The sequence below is a fragment of the Drosophila mojavensis genome, unplaced genomic scaffold (assembly GCF_018153725.1).
Source record: "Drosophila mojavensis isolate 15081-1352.22 unplaced genomic scaffold, ASM1815372v1 contig_136, whole genome shotgun sequence".
NCBI lineage: Eukaryota > Metazoa > Arthropoda > Insecta > Diptera > Drosophilidae > Drosophila > Drosophila mojavensis.
Window position 1 is genome coordinate 25989541 of NW_025318667.1, and position 20023 is coordinate 26009563.

At 36.5% G+C, this 20023-nt stretch overlaps 1 protein-coding gene and 1 long non-coding RNA gene across 9 annotated transcripts; both read right to left on the bottom strand.

Annotated features, from left to right (window-relative positions):
* Nucleotides 1-634: 634 nt before the first annotated feature.
* Nucleotides 635-15044, bottom strand: LOC6584743 (troponin I). 8 transcript variants are annotated; one of them, XM_032732510.2, is made up of 10 exons: nt 14911-15044; nt 12457-12495; nt 11734-11940; nt 11386-11514; nt 10881-11004; nt 5401-5501; nt 2336-2379; nt 1801-1942; nt 1597-1639; nt 1031-1173 (listed from the first exon to the last, which is right to left on the bottom strand). In XM_032732510.2, coding segments are annotated over exons 2-10 (807 nt in total). In that variant the 5' UTR covers nt 12472-12495; nt 14911-15044; the 3' UTR covers nt 1031-1171. The 8 variants fall into 8 exon arrangements, with proteins under 8 accessions (XP_032588400.1, XP_015016731.1, XP_015016725.1 ...); XM_032732509.2 differs by lacking the exon at nt 1597-1639 and having other exon boundaries at nt 635-1173; nt 14911-15041; XM_015161246.3 differs by lacking the exons at nt 5401-5501; nt 11734-11940 and adding an exon at nt 6837-6937 and having other exon boundaries at nt 14911-15043.
* On the bottom strand, nt 12104-12450 carry LOC116804527. Its single transcript, XR_004364517.2, has 2 exons — nt 12289-12450; nt 12104-12220 (listed from the first exon to the last, which is right to left on the bottom strand). It is a non-coding gene; the product is annotated as an uncharacterized LOC116804527 (long non-coding RNA).
* Nucleotides 15045-20023: the final 4979 nt, after the last annotated feature.

A 20023-nucleotide genomic window follows, 5' to 3' on the forward strand; every position in this document is an offset into this window, starting at 1 on the left:
ATAACAAAGACCCGAATAAAATGGAACATTTATTTAATTTTCATATCAAATAACATGTAAGCTAAGATTTGAAGATCAAATGGGCATAAGGCGGAGTCGATCGAAATAAATTGTTCCCTTTAAATGTGCTTCGATCATTGAGTACTAGACTTCATCTATCCAAAGCTCAGCCAGGGTTTCGTAGTCGTCTCCGAAGGATGGATATATTACTCGATATATTCAATATTATATAGTGTTTTATTAGTCGAAAATAAAAGTACAAATTGTAAGTTTGGATCGATTTGCAGTCCAGCGGGATGGGGAGAGTAGAGTAGAGTAGAGTAGAGTAGAGTAGAGACTTTAAGCGAGGGCTGCTCGATGCGTGGCTCACTATGCTGGCGCTGGTGTCTCGGGCGCCTGTTCCTGCAAGCAGAGAACCAGAACCAGAACCAATTCAAGCAACAGTTCAAATGAGTCAATCGGCCAGGCAAACCAAACTGCAGACGAGGTAGCTAAAGGACACACGGGGAACTCAAGTGCATGGCATGTGCAGAGAGAGATAGAGAGAGAGCGAGAGGAAAGTGAGCCCAACAAAAAATAAAAATAAATAATAATAATAATAGTAAGAGGTATGCATGTTTTTCTTTTTTTGTAATTTAGTTTAATTTACATTAAAAAATAGAATTTGTAATTAATGAAATATAATAAAAAAAATAATTCATCAGAGCGTTCAGATGTTGGGCTGTTGTTTCGAATCCTTCATGATGTGAATTATTTTCGATAGCTGGTGTTTTCTTGAAATGTTTGTCGCATTCACTGATCCTGACTTCATATATATAGCATATATGCACAGATATACTATATACTGTCATATACACACACAGACACGCACATATATCTAGATATATATGTGTGCTTGTGCGTGTATACTGTGATATATATACAGGTCGATTTTGCTTGATATCAGATAAATGTTGATTTGCTGTTCTCTTTTTCTTTTTGCTTTTTTTTCTTGTATTCTGTTTGTTTTGTTTGTGGTGAAATAATTGTATTGTATTGAATTATTATTGTTTAGGGCGGGAGTCACGGGTGGTACAGTGGACACTACGTGGACGTGGACACTTAAGCTTCGGCCTCAACCTCCTCCTTTACCTTGGCATCGCCGGGCTTGCCCTTGGACCAGTCGGGTTTCTTCTGCGCATATCCAAGCAAAACAGAGAATATAGATTTGTAGAGAAGAAATATATTAGTGTTGTCAGGTATATGTGAATATATATATACGTAGAATATAATACATTCCGGAACAGTTCACTACGAGCTGTGCTGTGGGCACTACGAGACTACAAACTACAGAGACATACATACATACATACAGAGAGAAAGAGAGAAAGAGAGAGAGAGAGAGACTAGACTATATAGAGGTTCTTGTGTTGTGTGTACCATATAAATAGACAAACAGTTGCACAGAGATAAAGATAGAGACAGCGATAGAGATAGATAGAGAGTGAGAGAGATAGAGATAGATAGAGCGTGTGTAATACATAAAGTGATATTTGGAGGACACTTGGTGCTCGAACATTAAACACACATCATTTCATCATTTCACACATTTCTTACACTTTTTGGCTTGCTTTAGAGAAGAGGCATCTTTTATCTTTTTCTATTGGAGCGTTCACAGCAATTTTGTTGATCGTAGCGAATATAGTATAGCATAGTATAGTATAGTATAGTATAGTATAGTATAGTATAGTATATTGTATATCGTTTATATCAAGTTGTAATGCTTAGCCTAGGTCTGTTTAGTAATCTCGTCGAACTTACCTCCTTCTCTTCCTCCTCCAATGTGAACTCCTTCTTCTTGACCACCTTCAATTGGTTGCGGAAGTTGAACTCAGCGGCCTTCTTCTGCAGCTTGGCAAATTTGTTTTCGTATTTGGACACCTTCTTCAAGGCTGGCTTAACGCTATATATGGAATCGATATAGGTTAGATGGAATTAGCACAGTTCAGAACAAATTTAATTTAGTCTTTAGACGCTTGCAGCTGATATATTATACTTTTCCGGTAGATCTTGAAAGATTCTCGTCAACTATCTATACGAACTCGGCTTTTACTAAAGCTTTCTTAATGAAGTTTGATGAAGAGATTGTTTTTAGCTTTAGAAAGTTAATTTTGCACAAATCAGTTTTATAAATACAATAAATCTCGAGATTTAAATGTTGATAAAAAGTATAGCAGAACATATTTAAGTCTAACTGTATCACTATTATGAACGCAGAGATCAGTTGACTATATATCCTGTATATACATATATCTAGAGCTGCAAGCGTATCTTAAGTCTAACGCCAACTACTTACAATTTGCCGCGAAGATCGTTAACTTGAGCATTGAGATCGTTGATCTGCAGTTAGCGAATGAGATAGATCAAAGAGAAACAAAGAGAGAGGTACAGTTAGTATACGGATATGAGATATATATGCGAGACAGATTTGACAATAGACTCTAGATGTACTATAGAAAAAATAAACTACTTCAAGTCTCAAATATCAAAATCAAAATGCGGGCTAATCGGTGGAAGAAGACGTGCACACGAGGCGTAGGGCATGCAGCGAACACTGCTACAGTTACGGTTAGAGTTGGAGTTACAAGTTACAGTTACACTTACAGGCTACAGTTACACTTAGAGCTAAAAGTCTACGCATATCATTAGCATTAGCATTATCATTAGCATTGTCATCACTTATCTCTATGTTAGCATAGTGCAGCCGATGCATGCGTGCGTGCGAGCGAGCTAGCAAGACAAGCCGAATGTGCTGTTAGGTTATTTGGTCTAACGGTTGCGTTTGTTTATAATATTTGTTGTTTTTTTTCTTTGGTTTCTTAGAGGGCAACTAAGGTCGGTTTTCATTTGATAATTTGATTTCTTTTGTTTCGTAGTCGATTGAAGAACAGCATAACATCCAAATGTCGATTTTCTCTATATTTTTTATGATATTTTTTTTTTTTTTGTATATTTTTTTTTTAGTTTTTTATTATATATATTTTTGTGGTTGTTTTTGATTTAGTTCTGTCCTACATAAAGACTTGAGCGTACTGGAACTGGGGCCTGAGGTACTGCACAGCAAGGCACATACATACATAACATACGATACATTGATTGATTGATTGATTGATTGTACGTCTCTACAACTACATAGGGTTCACACAGAGCGAGAGAGTGAGAAAGATATACATATATGCATATGTATATATATATATATATATATATATATATTTAGAGAGGGAGCGAGTATAATTATCTGATTTGTTTTGTGTTTTCCTTTTCGTTTTCATTTTCATTTTTCTTTTCTCTATTTTGTTTGTTCGGCTTCGTGTTGTTGTTGCTTGTGATAACGGTAATAAATCATAAATAGTAACGGTAATTAAGTAACGGTAACATTTAGTGGGCAGCGGTAACTAGCATTAGCTATTAAAAAGAAGGTAAAAGCGAACCGACTTCGAAATCGAATTCGAATTCAAATTCGAGCTCCAATTTGGCCTGCCTCAACTAATTAATAATTATTTCAAATTTTTCTTCTTTTTTTTTTTTTTGGTTTTCTTTTTTTTTTTTTTTTTTTAAATTCCAGGAAATCGACGCTTGGCTTTGATGCTCTTCAATTGCTTGGATTTTATGCATTTTGCTTTTCTTCTTAAAAATCATTGAGGTTAGGGCGCGCGTCAGGTGGATAGAGTGAAACAGTGAGTGAGTGTGTGAGAGAGAGAGAGAGACAAATAGAGAGCAATACGGTTACAATGAAGTCAGTTGTTTACAGCCCGCTTTCGAACAGTATTTACAATGAAGTGCGAGCGCATTGCGGGATTTGCAGGTATTTCTATATATGTATGTATATGTGAATGCATATATTCTCTAGAAAGGGAAGGTGAGCAGAGCGGATAACTTGTGGTACGTGTGTGAGTGTGTGTGTGTGTGCTGTTCTTGTTACTTGTTTGTGTGCGTGTGTGTGTGTATGCGAGTGTCTTTGGCTGCACATGCAGAATTTTCGTATGGTTACAAAAAACTATTGCCTACATTTGTGCGCGTGCTAACGTGCTTTGTGCTAAGTGTGCGTTGTCGTATACGTGTGTGTGTGTGTGTGGGCGTATGTGTGTGTAACAGATTAACGGACACAACGGACAGTGGTAAAAGAAAGTAAAAAAAACACGCGAAACAACGAAACAAACAAATTATCACAGAATAACATTAAGAAAGAATGAAAAGATTTTTGTATTTTTTTTTTTTTTTTAGAAAACACAAAACAATGTCACAGAAATTGTTCGAAAAGTGTTTGTGGTTGTGTGTGCGTGTGTCAGTTGCGGTGCTAAACAACGACAAGAAAAACAGTGTTGTGTAGTGCAATGTGAGTGCTGCGTTTGCCAAATGAAAGGAACTGGTGCATTGAATAGCAGTAACTGCAGTAACTGACAGAAACAGCCGCAAAACGAGTTCCTACAAAATAAGTCTAGACTCAATTTTATCCATAAACTCTCAGCATGGATCATTAGCCAACACTAGAATTCAGAGAACATCAGTTTTAAATGTTTGATTGTGAAAAAAAAAACAATTTAACGAAACACAAGAATCAGAATCAAGTCAAATGAAACCTTGAATCTGCAATCTATATAGTAAACTAGACCAGACTAGGGATAAGAAGTGGTCTGATACTGATACTCGTAGTCTAGCAGATTCCAGTCTGGAGATTCTTGATACTTCACTCAATGTTTCGAGTGTTTGATTTCAATTGAAGTTGGCGGCTGTGAAATTGTATAATTCATATTATATATGTACTATATAGACTCATATATATGTATATATACTATATGGATATACATTATACTTTATAGAGCTTCTATTCTCGATTGATTTGTTGCACTTCTGTTGTTGTTGTTGTTGTTGTTTGACTGCTTACATTGGATTGAATTGTGTTTCCGTTTGTTTCTTATTTGCTTTTTGAAAATGAGATTAACAACGGAATTTGAAGAGCTGGATGAAAACTTTGTCGAATCATTTAGAAAATCATGTTTGTATATATGTATGCTATATATTATATGTATGGGAGTATGTAATTTGATTGTTCTTGTTGTTGTGGTTTTTATTGTTGTTGTTGTTGTTGTATGTGAGCAAGTCAGAGAGAGAAAGAAACACAGTTACAAATAGAGTCAAATACTTTGGTTTGTTTTCCCAAAGAACACACACTAGTATCAAAAAGTTTTCATAGTTGATGCAGAAAAAAAATACAGAAAAAAAACGGAAACGTAAAAAACATATGATACTAAACAAATTGTATGTCTGGTATTTTTTTGGTATTTTGTATTTTTGAAATTTTGATTTGTTTTGTATTTGTATTTTTTTTTTTTTTATTGAATTGAATATTTGTTGCAGTACCTCCCAGTCTTTTTTCCTGACTTCGTATTCCAGATCCCATTTCTGGCCTTCACAAATATACATACGCTCGTAATACTCTTCGCAAATCTCTTGCAATTCGCCTGTAAAAACATATTTTTGTTGTGGTTTTTCGTTTTTTGAATGGATATTTTTTTTGGTCGTTTTATCGTTTTGTTTTTCATAATCGACGAATCTTAAGATACTTTTTTTTTACATTTATGTATGCATGATTTATGGTTCATATAGTATTTTATACAGTTCTATAGATATATAAAGATATATATCATATATAATTTATTTTATTTGTAAAATATATTTTTTTTTTTTTTTTTTTAGATGTTATGTGTTCGGTAAGAATTCTACCTGAATTTGAATAGATTTTGACTTGGAGTGATTTTTTAGTTTAGTTTTTCTTTTTGGAATGGGGCGCAACGTACGGAAACTGAGAAATGTCTTGGCTGTAGTTGTTAATGTTTTTGTTTTTTTTTTTTTTGTTGGTTGGTTGGTTATGGTTGGTATCGGTATCGGTATCGGTATTGTGGGTTATACGTAAATTAGAAACGCTTTCAACTGGGCTCAATTATCGATAGATCAAGCAGAAAGTCAAACAGAGAGAGAGAGAGAGAGAGAGAGAGAGAGAAATAGAATGAGAGAGAAAGGGAGAGAGAGCACTCTTTTTATACATATATAAAAATTTATTTGTATAGATAAATATATATATATATATAGTACAGTTGTAACTGATCTCTAGCCCAATTGAATATCGTTTCATAATTTTCGATTTTTTTTTTTTTTTAAGGGAATATCCCAAACGCATAGTTCAAAGCACGCGCCGATTTTCTTTGTTTTTCATTTTGCTTAGTATCGTGCGCCTTATATATTTATATATATGTATGTATATATGCAATTATTAAATATAAAGAGATATATCTCGTGTGTATATATATAATAATAATAGAAATAATAAAAATACTTTTTTAATCTTTTTTTTTTTTTTTTTTTTTTTTGCTTTGTACTTTTTTTGTTGTAGTTTAGCGCAGTTAAGAACAATATCAAAAATTAGGCTTAAGTTCAGAGTAAAAAGAACTAAAAAATTGCGATTAAGTTGAATTAAGGGCAGATAATTATATAAAGAAATAAAAAAAATTATAAAAATAATAATAAATTTCATTATTATTATCAATATGTTGGCAATATACATATATATGTATATGTAGAAACATACATATATATATTTTCATGAATTCTAATTTTTGTACTTGTTTTTTTTTTTCAATAGATTTGCATAGTAAATAATAATAATAAACATTCACATATTGGTTGCTCTTGTATTTTGTTTCTTTTTTTTTTGGTATCTTGTGTGCTTGGTATTTTGTATAGTATTTTGTTGATATTTGTTTTGGTTTTGATTTTGGGTTTCTTGTTGGGAAATTTACCTCTTGCGCTTTGAGTTTCTGCACGTGCTCTAAATCAAATTTATCGCCCTCCAATTCGTAAAGTCGTTGCCAATATTGTTTGCATATTGTTTGCAGTTCGGCTGCGGTAACGGTAAACGGTAAGCGGTAAACGGTAAACGGTAAGCGGTAACGGTTATAAATAAACGTCAATCAAACGTTCAACGCGCGCAATAGTTCGTGTGTGTGTGTGATAGAGAGAGAGAGAGAGAGAACGTGTTTGTGTGTGTGTGTGTGTACGTATGTGTGTATGTGGGTATATGTGCAAAAAGAGACGCAAATAGATCCGGTTATAAGAATAGATAAAGATAGTAAAGAGATAGAAAGACAAAGAGAGACAGAGAAAAAGAGAGAGAAAGTGTGTTTGTATATTTGTAATTTGGTTGTGAGTGTTTTTTGTTTGTTGTGAAAGACGTTTAGAGAGTAAGAGGTAAAGTGAGAGGGAGAGATAAAGAGGTAGAGAGATAGAGATATAGAGAGAGAACGAGCGTCGTTCGGCGCGTATCAGAAAAGAGAAGGAATATATTCGAAATTAATACATAATAGAGATTGAGCTTTATCCTTAGCTTTACGATATACATATATAATATTTGATTTTTTTTTTTTTTTGAACACCTCTAATTGTTGCATATACATAAATACATAATAATTGTGCTTTGATTGCTTCAATTTTCTTTTGTTATTTTATTTGATTTTTTCGTTTCAATTTTTTGTTTGTTACTTTTACATTTTACTTTGTTTGCATCGTTTTTTTTTCAGTGTAGTGCGCTTTTTTTTTGTTTTTGTATGAGTTGGGTGTCTGTTATATTTGTGGTTGTTGTTGTTGCTGTTGTGGTTGTTGTTCTTGTGGCTGTGGCTGCGTGACTGTACTTGTTTATGTGTAAGAGGCCCTGCTTATGAGCTATGTGAACGAGAGAGTGAGAGCGAAGTACGCAGCTCACTCGCTGCTGGCAGAGCAACTCGCCAATTGACTCGCTACTTTGTTTACTCGTTGTGAGGTCTACTCGCTACTCGTTGGCCATGTACTCGACCTCTACTCGCTTGTCTACCTAGGCGAGCACGTTCGTGCACTCGCTGAGCCTATTTAGCCCTACTTGGTCCCTCAGAGCGTTACTCGTTACTCGTTATTCGTTGGTCGTTGTGCGTTGTTCGTTGTAGTTCAATTAGTAAAAAGCTGTTTGCAAAATACAAAATACAAACGAAACAGCTGTACTACGACAACAAGACGACAACGAAGCCATTGATAAAAAACGTACTTAAGCTAGTTAGGAATTCGTTATTAATCTCAAAAAAACGAGAGAGTGAAAAATAAAAGCCACAAAAAGCAAAATATTGGCCAAAAATTGCATATAATTATAGATAGGTAGATAGATACTTAAGAGCTAAGAGGAAAGGTCAAAGGGCAGTAACAACAGCGTGTATTTGGCATTGTTGTTGTTATTGCTTGGCTTTAGTAGAGGCCGCGAGTTAGTTAAGGACCGTCGAGCCGACATTGAAGTCGTTCAACTATCCATTTAGCAATCGGGTTAGTTCGTTATTGGCACTACGTCTACGGGCATTATTACTCGTTTTATATACTCTTTATACTATCGCCCAGTATGTTGAACGGGTGATTGGACAAATTTTGAACAGTGCTCTCTTGATCAATTGGTATTCAAAACTTGTACTCGGGCCTCTCTTCCATATAAAATCAAAATCATGGAAGAGATCGAGATGGCAAAAATTACAGTGAACGGAGCTAACTATTATCTACGTTTACGCTAACTAATTGAGGGCTACGATTGGCGTAGCCCCGGCTGGGAACACACACACACAGACTGGCCGCCAGGGGGCGTTTTGGTGCGGGCATCGCTGGAATATTTGCATATATCTTTCAGGTGCTGCTCACAGACTATGTTTGCTATCCAAAGTGTGTGTCTGGACCCATGTTATTGACATTTCTTTGTTGTCGCAAAGAGAACTAAATCAAACTACGAAAAATTCCATCGATCTCTAGTCGAGTTATCTAGTTCCGCAACGCTTGGAGCTTGGAACAAATCCGATTAGATCGAGAGTGAGAGAAATAGAGAGAGAGAAAGAGAAAGTTATGGGTGCAACGCTTGCCTCAAAGTCCTTTCTGGCTACCTCGTGCTCCACATCGTATTTCTCAGACTCCAATTTCAGTATCTTACTGTAATAATCCTGACAAACTTTCTGTAGTGTATCTGCGAATGTGAAAACGAGTGAGTTTTGGATTTTGTGTGTGTTCTGCTTCAAAATTCGGATATGATTCGTTGTCGGGTCTCAAGTACTGCACGAACTGCAGACGAGTGTGTGTGTGTGTGTGGCTGGGTGGGTGTTGGGTGTTGTGTGTATGTGTGTAAAAGAAAAGGGCCAAGTGTGATTTGCATTTGAGTGTGTGTGTGTATTAAAAGAGAGAAGAGTTCTTTACAAAGAGAAAGAGAGATTGGACCAAAGAGAGAAAGAGAGCTAAAGAGACAAGAGAGACTTTAAGAGCACCACAGCTAGATCTGGAGCATAAATTACCTTGAATTACCACAGTAATTACTTTGGTAATTATATATTGTAACTGAAATAATTAGGTAAGAATGGCTTCAAATGCTGACAACTAAAGTGGCCCAACAGCTTGAGCTAATGGGCACATAAGTACTTACAATTACTCTGGTAATTAAAAGGAATTACGCAAGTAATTAACTAGGTAAATTGCAATGGGACCAATAGTACGCCAGTTATATTATGATAACCATAGGAAATTAGGCTTACGGATTAGAAAAAAACGAGTAGATATATAGATATTGTATATATATAGGGGGAGTATATAAGAGGGTTTATGTATGTACAAGGACTTTGGTTTTAGTTTTTAGTTTTGTTGTTTGCTTGAGTAAAAAGAATTTACTGTATACAAAATGAATTTGTACGAAAATTAAGTGTATTATACAAATATAGTTAGACAGCAATAGAAATATTTATATAGAGAAAGAGAGAGAGAGAGAGAGAGAGAGAGAAACATATATTTATATATATATATAGCTGACATTAGCTATTGATGTTGCTATTGCTGTAGCTGCTGTTGTTGTTGTTGTTAAGCGTTAAATTTTGTTTAGACTTTTGATTTTGATATATAGATATATAGATATATTTATATAAGAAATTATGATGTGGATCGCAGGATAAATAGATAGATAGATAGATAGGTAGATAGATAGTTATGTAGTAGATATGTGCGTGTACCTCAACATCCTTGCGTTTAACAACATACTCAAGATCATATTTCTGGTCCTCCAGCTTACAAATCCTGTCATAATGTTGCTTGATCAGGGTTCTCAGTGTGTCTGTGTCAATCAAAATTTGTATTTGGCATCATGACAAAACACACACAGATACAGAGAGATAGAAATGTAGACATAGGTACATATATATATATATATATATACATATTGGGTTACATTCGATATGGACATGGGTGTGTAGGTGTATAGGTGTGTGGGTGTGCGTGTGTGTGTGTGTATATAGGCAGAGACGGTCAACGGAAAGTGTGGGAGGAGAGAGAGAGAAATATAGAGAATAAGTGATATATTTCAATATATAACATATGATTATGTGTGTGTGTGTGTGTGTGTGTGTGTAGGAGGTGTATGTGAATGTGTATGTGTAAAGCGCAACTTGTTGTTGTGTTTGTTTGATCTCTTTTTTATATAGTGTATGTATGTGTGTGTGTGTGTGATGATATATGACACTTTTTGTAGACTCTAATTGTTTATGTTTCGAGTTGATTTTATTTTATTTAATTTTTTAATTTTGTAAGCTAAAAACTGCAAATAAAATTGATTTAAATTTTCTTTGCAGTTTTTTCCTTTTTTTTTTTTTTTTTTTTTTGATTTTGCTTATTTTCTTATTATTTTTTGTATTATGTTATTCTTATGAGAATTTTTGTTGTTTAATTATTTTTTTCTTTTTTTTTCTTTTTTCGTCTTCTTTTTTGATTCGCTTTCATTGATGTGTTTCGCTTGAACCGCTGGCACTCACCTTCGCTGGCATCACTGAGATTCCTGGGGCTGCCGCAACGTTCTTCAATGATGCGTCTACGTTCAGCCGCTTTGCGTTCCTGCTCTTTCTTCAATTCCTCAGCGGCTTTCTTGCGCAGCAACAACTGAAAGACGACGAAATGTCTGTATTAGTACTTGAATTGCCCACTGTGCACCGGCAGTGCTCAGTGCTGCCACCTAGCTAAAACTTTGCGCAAGTTGACAGCAATCAATCAAAGCTCTCAGTGTTGCCACCTGGGGTTGCTGTTTGCTTCTTTGTTTTTAGTATATGCAGGAGTATCAACATCTAATTTAAACTTCTCTCAATATCTTTTTGAGCGCTGCCACCTAGGTAAACCTGGCTCATCTGGCAGTACTGAGCAACATTTATAGAACCAATTTGATAGTTTCTCTATATCTATTGGCACTTCACATCTGGCAACGCTCAACACTATAAAGCTTGCAATTTCACCTCACAATTTACACAATTTACGATTCACACTTACCCGCAGTTTCTTCTTCCTTTCTGGGGTCATGAAGCCCTTCTTGGCCTTCTTGGCCTTGGAGGCTTCCTCCATGCGCTTGCGCACCTCGGCGCGCTTGCGCTCGATCTCAGCCTGTTTAGCCTTCTTAGCCTGCAAACAGAAGCGAACACACAAATCTCAATTAGCATCGTAGGCGACTGTTATCGCTATCGTTATCGCGATCGGTTTAGTTATCGCTATAGAACATGTAGATGGCACACGAAGATGACGACGTGGGACTTGGGGTTGCTTGTTGATTGGCGGTGGCGTGAACATTTCTTGGACTGGGCGAGTTGGCGCTGGCGCCCACACACACGTACACCAGTGTACCTCCTCGGCCTTCACTTTGGGATCGTTGGGATCCTTTGGCGGGCCGGCGGGCGCGGCGGGTGCGGCAGCCGCTTTGCCATTCGCAGCGGGCGCAGCGGCCGCTTTGCCGTTGGCGGCGGCGGCGGCTGGGGCGGCGGCGGCCTTTGCAGGGGCAGCAGCTGGAGCTGCTGCGGCAGCGGGGGCAGCTGGTGCCGCTGCAGCCTTTTTCTGCAATTGCACAGAGAAGACGATAAACGATTAGTTATCGAACAGTGTTTCGGTAGAACAGAAAATTAACATAGAGAGCAACGACGCCACACAGACAGCACAACGACAGAACGAACAGTGGACAATCGATAAACGACAATCGACAATCGATAACATTGATCACTTGACAGTTCGTCCATGGCAGTTGTGTATATCGGAACTAGAGCGCCAGCTGCGAAAGCAAGAGAAGCCAGTGCATGCGAGTAAAGGTTTAGCGAGCGCAAAGACTAAATAGCTGAGCCTGGTTAATCGTGTAGTTAATTTCGATTAGATTCGATATTTACATCTAAATGAATTCAATGAACTCACCTCGACCCAGTTGCGGCGCCCAGCAGTTCGCCAGCTTCCTGTTCCGTATGCCCAGTGCCTAGATCTGCCTAGATTTTGACGCTTTTCAACACTGTTTCAACTGCAATTCGTACATTGATTGAGTGCCTTTCTATGCGATTCACAGCACATATGCGATACTCACCTCACCTCATCATCAGCCATTTTGATTTGTGTTTTTTTGAGTTACTGCAAGTAAAAAGAGTTGAGCACCAAACGATGAGTGTGTTTTGAATGAGTCCCAATGCAAATGCCGACTAATGCAAAAGCTCTTCAGGCACGCACACTCACACACTCGCACACATACACACACAGCTTGCTAATAATGCGTGGGTGTTTGCCGACAGGCTGTCATTTAATTGGCTGTCGGCAGATGTTCCATAAATTCAAAATAATTAACTGTCTACGCACACACATGCACACACACACACACTTATATATTTTGTCGGCGAGCACAGTGCGTATGCGCAATGCATATAAACGAAGCGATTACGTATACGGCATCGCTGGCGCACCGTATATGGGGGCAGTGCCTGCTGATCGCGCACTCTCGCTCACTCTCTCTCTCTCTCTCTCTCCCTGTCTGTCTAGCTTGGGTGTGCAAGCAGGACAGCCTGTTTAGCCAACCATCCATATCCAATTACAGGCGTCAGAATGAGAGAGCAAGCCAAAGAGAGAGCGGGAGAGTGAGAGAGGCAAAGAGAATGCGCGCACTCCATGCACTCACGCACAGTGAAAAGCTCTCACTAGAAGCTTTCGCAGCAACAACAACAAAAACGGCGTTTTTTTATCACAACAACAACTGTTATGGTCTATATAGGCTATATAAATACCGTTATTGCCAAACGAATCGAGCTAAAACCGAAGGTTGCGCCACATTTCAAAGGCGTTTTTAGCATTCAATGGAAGAAACTGAGGCAAAAGCTTATGGAACTTTAACACATATCTCTGAACGCTATATAGAACAGATATGGCAGATGTGTTATAAGTATATATATATATCAAATAAATATATATTTATCTACATTATATTTCAGTATATATAGCATAGATTGACTATGCGCATATAAATAAAATATTTTAGACGCCTTCGCTTCGAATGCTTCGAATGCTTTTCGAAAAGTAGCTGAGTTCTTTGTCATATAGCGATATGTTATAGTAGATAGTATATAGACAGTTGATATTACTGATCTAAAGGATATGTTTTATGTCAGCATAGATACATATACATATATATATATGTAGTATACTACATAATAATATAAATATAATACATATATGCATATATAATATATCTAGACCAAAGTATCTAGAATCTTATTTGTGAACTCTATTGAAGAGTTGTTGAAAAATGATTTTCATCCTGATCTTTAAAAGTGAAAAATGTTATTCATTATGAACTCAAAAGTCCAGCTATAGCTAGAAAGAGCTAAAAGTAGCTGTAAGTAGCTATAATCGAGCTGAAATTATATAGCAAGATTTTAATTTGAAAGCCTAATCATTTCGAGTGCATTTATATTATCTGTAACCGGATAACTATTTGAATTAACTAATTCTTTGAAATTTGTTCCATAAGCTTCATAATTTCTTCGATTTTCATGCGAAAACGAAAATATTTCAAAATTTTAAATTCGTTTTCAGATCGAATTTTGTGGCTCTGTTAACTACGCATATGAAATGTATACGCGTGTGTGTGTGTATGTGTGTCTGTGTGTCTGTGTGTATGTATGTATGCGTGTGTGTTTGTCTGTTTGTCTGTGTGTCTGTGTGTGTGTGTGTGTGTGTGTGTGTGTGTACAATGGCATATTTCTATTTTGGGTAACAGTTGTTGCTCTTGTTGCTGCTGTTGTTGCTATCGTTTTTGCTGTTGCTGTAGTTGCTGTTGTTGTTGCTGTTGCTGTTGTTGTTGTTTTCGCTGCTTGGCGCTGAGATGTTCGCATTGAATTGTTGCTGCTGCTCTGCCTCTGGCTCTGCCTCTGACTGTGGCTATTGCTCACACGAATGTATCTTGTATCTGTCAGCTACATTTTTAGCTTTTGCACGCATACACATGCACGCACATACACACACATACACATTCCTTACATAATCGTTGCGTTCAACAACAATTATGAGATAAGTTGGCAAAAAAATTCGATCCAAAAAAAATTTAAATATGCTTTATCCAAAGTATCTGTATCTTTAACTTTAGCGTTTGTATCTTTTTGCGCTTTTCATTCATTTCTTGTGCGTTTCACACTTGAGCACTTGAAAAAAAAATATTTCAAAAAAATATATCGAAGTATATACTAAAAAAAATAGAAAAAAAAATAAAAAAATAATGTTTTTTGGTTTTTTTTTTTTTTACGAAGATAGTTAGGATCACGCGCACGTTTTGACCTCGTTGTAGTTCTTTAAAAGTTACATTTGGAGCACTCGATAGATTCAGCAAAATTTTGATTTGATGCATTACAATTCGTATGCTTCTCCTTTTAGTTTTTGAATTTGGATTGATTGTACGTTGAGTTGGGGTTTTCTTGCGTTTCGACAATGCGTGGCTGGTTCATGGTTTCAGTTACTTGGTTGGGGCAATTCGCACAGTTGGTGCGCCAGCAACCCACTCACCTTCAAGGAATTGGAAAAAAAATGAAAAAAAAACGTTGAGCGATGCTGTCGATCACACGAATCGGATGGTACTGAACGACACAAAAAGACTGAACGGTCCGACGATCCACGGCAGACTATATTCTAATGGCAGCCAACCAGTGGATACAGATACCGATTCGGATTCAGATTCGGATTCTGCACACACTCACACACACACACTCGTGTACATGTATGTATGTGTAAATATATATGTGCCGCCCACCTGCCCGTCCTTCGATGATTGCGTTTTTGTCGAGGGCGAAGGGGGACGCGAGCGCTCTCTCTCTCTCTCTCTTTCGCTAGCTAGCGCTCGCTAAGAGAGCGTGTGTGTGTGTGTGTGTGCGTATTTGTATCTGTATCTGGGCGCACGGCCTAAAAATAGACGCCGCTGGCAACCCAAATCGAAATGGATACCGAAAATCTGTGTTGGCCACAATTCGTACGCTCCACACTGAGCGACAATCCGAGCAGCCTGTTGCAGGCGGCCAAGCACTTGGAGAAATCGCCGAAAGCCTCTATAGAACTATATGTATAATTGTAGCTATATCACATACACACATATATATAACAATCTATCTCTCTCTCTCTCTCTTACTCTCCCTCTCTCTCTCTGTTTGGCTGCATGTGTGTGCGGTGTAAGCGGAGCCGCTTGGAATTTAATGCATGTGTTAAAAATAAGTTTGCTCCAGTTGAGCACTGAGTGGGCCAGCAGGGGAGAGATTCTGGCCTCGGCCGCACTCCCCCGGCCCCGTCTGCTGCTCCATATGCAATTGGCCAGGCATGGAGACGGCAGCAGAGCATTGGCCACGCACAAGTCAATTGCCCGAGCTGGTAATGCCCAGCCCTGGCCAGAGGCAGCTGCGCCTCGGGCTTCAGTTGGATATTCAAACATTTCAAATGTACAATAAAAGTATTTTCCAGTTTCAAAAATAAAATTATAATATAAGAAATGGAAAATGAGAAAAAAAAAAAACAAATATATGTATATACAATCTATTTCTTATATTATAATTACATTTTTTAAATATATTTATTTTAAAAATAAACAACTTATATTTTTATATATTATATATATATAGTAAGCAGCTAAAATCTATGTGAAACAAACAAACATAATTACTTATTTATATTCACACTAAACTACAAACAGATTTCATTCGAAAAAAGTCGTCTTAGCACTGTGGATAGACTCTCTTTCTACTCCTCTCCATTCTATTCTGAATGAGGTGCAATTCATATATTTCCATAATGCATTAGCTCAGTTTTCATCAAAGCAAGTTAAAAAACTTTAAGGCATAAGAGCTAATTTGAAGAACCATAATAAATTTTATGGTATGTAGTTTTGGTTTTACTATTCGACAACCCCCCTTCAATCGTATTTATCTTACTCAATTAGCCAATCACAGTTAGTTCATTCTTTGAGAAGGATCATAAGGATAAACATTTTTATGGAAAGAGGGAAGTTTTCACTTTTGGAAATAAATAAAAGATAGGGGCTCAGCTTACACCCCGTATTGAAAATTAGAATAAAAAATAAAAAAAATTACTTAAAACAGAATGCTTTGTATTACATTTGTGGAAATCAGAAATTCTTCGGAAAAGACGATATAAGTAGCACTAACATATAGGGCAGAAGGGCTTTGCTGATATGACAGGGCTATGCTGACCTTGACATTGTTTTTAAATGCTCAAGTCGGCAGTGCTTAGCTAGGGGATACCCGGCACCCTGTGCAGTGAATGAATTCTGAATATAATAATTTAAAATATGTATGTAAAGTCGTTTGAAATTAAAATCTATAATAATAGTAGTAGGAAAAGTAGGAGTAATAATAATAAAAGTTAAGTTGATCAAATATCTTACCAAATAGCAGAAACGTAAGCTCTACTTATCAAAATGGTAAATTAGCGTGAAAAATGATTTCTTTTTATATTCAGTACACTAGAATAAGAGTATTAGACAAAGATATTGAAATGAATCATAATCAGTTTGAGATCTGACATGGATGCTGGTTTCACTATTAAGCTACATCTTTTCTACTCCAAATCAAAGAACAGCTCATTCAAAAAGATTTCTTTGCTTTTCAAGTATTGTTTGATGTGTAAAATTCCATAGAAGGGTTGATTTAACATATGTAATCTTTGATTTGCTCCTACAATGGGGCTTCGAAAGTGGAGAGGGCATAAACGTATATTCTGATGTTAGGTCGTTCATGCAAAAATCCTAAGACAAATTTTGATTTTATATATTGCAATGGTGCTGAGACGGTCTTCTGATGTTAGATGTTTTATTTCAAACTCCTAAATCAAATCTTGTTTGTTCAGCATAAATAAATAATCCAATTGCATTCTGATTAATTCTAATGAATTTGAAATGTGTAAAACTGTGTGGAAATGAAGACCGCTAGCTACCTATACACTGCAACAAAAGCATGAGTCGACAGAGCGACTGTTAAACAAACAAACAAACCGATAAACGAAACGGAAAATCATTTGAATTGAAATTTGAAAGCTAAGCTAATGTGCCTAAGCAGCTGAAAGCACACAGAATTTCGCATCAAATAAAAGTTTTGATGGAATATGATGTGTGAAATATGTTTAGGTTTTTCAAAACTTGCACTTCAGCTGACGTAATAACATCAACAATTTAGAAATACAATTACTTCTATATATTTCTAAAATATTCAATTAATACAAGAAAAAAGGAAAAGCAAGAGCAAAAAGTATATTTAGAATAACAATTGAGTGCGGAAATCTTGCCCTCGACTGCAACTGCGGGCGCATAATATATAGTATATAGTATATAGTATACATTTAAATTATACATAAATATAGAAGCATATATACCTATATATACATACACATAGTTATGTCTTATGGGAAACATATGTATATAGATTTTGGCAAAAGCCGTGCGAGGATGACGCTGCAACGCGTCGTATGCGCAATTTGCCAAAGACCAAACAATCAGAAAAACAAATCAGACAAAACAGACGCAGCACAAGTCACAGATACACATGCAGCAACAGATACCGATACAAATACAGGTATATATATCTGTCAGATACAGATATACGCAGCTGCCTTGCAGTTCGTGCTAATGTGCAAAAATTTCACAAAAATCCGAAGCAAAAATAATTGTTGCTGTTTTATCTTTTTATTGTTGTATAAATTGTTATTGCTATTGGCATTGTTGTTGCTGTTGTTGTTGTTGCTGTTGCTGCTATGTAGCCTCTCAGCATCGTTTGAAGCAAACGCCAAAGGCAACAGCAAATTTTCTAGCTAAACTTTTCAGTCACAAATATGTATAAATACATATACACATGCAAACAGACCTATATATATGCTTGTATGTGTGTGCGTGGGCGTGTGTGGGCGTGTGGGCGTGCACACATAACCATACACATTCATGCATATATATATATTTATATATATTAAATATGTATCTACTTCGATCTGTGTAAATTTTGTGTTGAAAAATACAAAAACGAATTTCGTTGCTCAAATTTTGTATTTCGAAATTGTTATTGTTGTTGCTGTGTATTTTTTTTTTTTTTTTTTTTTTTTTTTTTTTTTAATTATTTTTAAGAGATTTTTGAATTTCCTTTGGTCGGCCGCGTTTTGTTTTGTCTTCATTTTTAAATAGAACATTTTAGGCAGCCAACCATGTAGCGCATTAGCCATCGCATCCATCAGATACGATGAGACATTTCACCAACGGAACAGAACAAATTGATGAAATCCCTTACGAGCCGAAAACTTGTTACGAAAATGCGGAATTCAGTTTCAATTTTCCTATTGATATATTGCAAATATATACATGAATACAATATTATATTTATATGACATATTAGGGAAGATCACTTTTATAAGCAAAGTTTCAGAGGCCCAATTCACAGTGTTCCCATATGTTTCACTTTAAATTTCATTCCTTATTCTTCCAAATGAAAGCTTTTGTGGTATACACCCTCTTATATATACTTATATTTTATATTATTCATTATATTATATTATGTGATCATATTATTATATTATGTGATCATGTTCCATTCTGCACTACATTGTGTGCCATGGCTATGCAACCAATCAATGGGCTATGCTATTTTACATATTTCCATTCCACGTTTCATATCATGATATATTCAATGATAATGAAACCGAATGTATGTTCCATTCTGCGTTTCATTCCACGATTTATTCAATATTCCATACCCTGTTCCATTCCACGCTACAGACTGCATGTTGCCTTGTTCCTTTCAGTGTTCTATTTTATGTTCCATTCCGTGTTTCATTTCGTGCTCTTCCATTCCTGGTTTTAGTCAATGTTCCAGTCCATGTTCCATTCGATGTTACATGGTGAATTTCACTACATGCTTAATTGATCCTTTCCGTGTTCCATTCCATGTTCCATTCTATGTTTAAATCGCTTTTAGCGCCTATTCGATGAATTTACTTTAAAGTAGGCACTCGACCAATTCGTCTATGCCTCAACTGCTGCCGCTGCTACTGGCTGTTTATACTGCTGCCCTATTCGCGCTGCCCCTCTCCCCTTTCCCCACTCCCATCCCATCGCATCTATTTTTAATGCTGAACATCGTTTGAAACAGTTTTGAACAGATTTTTAGTAAATGGCTAAGCAAATTTATGATGCCTTGATATTACTTTCTTCTCTTCAGAGTGTGTGAGTGAATGTGTTTTTGTATGTGTTCCTCTGTGTGTGTGTGTGTGTGTGTGTGTGTGTGCGAATGTTGTTTTGCTTTTTGGTCAAGTTTTGTTGTGCGCTATTTTGGGACTTTGGCAAACAGGAAACGGCAGGCGGGCGGGCATTCGGTTAGCACAGATCAAGGTAAGAGTTAAAGGCTCACAAATACTCAGACAGACACACACATGTGCATTCATACACTCATGTGAGGTGTGTATCAACATCATTGGAGTGCGTCAAAGCAATAGCAAACGTCATAAGTGCAGCCGCAATTTGTTGTTGTTGTTGTTGTTGTTGTTGTTGTTGTTGTTTTCTTCTTGTTCTGCTTTTGAGCTCTTGCCCCATTGTTGGCAGCTGCAACCCCATTAGCCTTGTGCTCTACCTGGCAACAAT

Coding starts and splice junctions, on each gene's coding strand:
- LOC6584743 (XM_032732509.2), bottom strand. Junction 11,515..11,733: donor CCAAAGTGAAGGCCGAGGAG/GTACACTGGTGT, acceptor TTCTGTTTGCAG/GCTAAGAAGGCTAAACAGGC. Junction 1,943..2,335: donor AACGATCTTCGCGGCAAATT/GTAAGTAGTTGG, acceptor TTCCATATATAG/CGTTAAGCCAGCCTTGAAGA.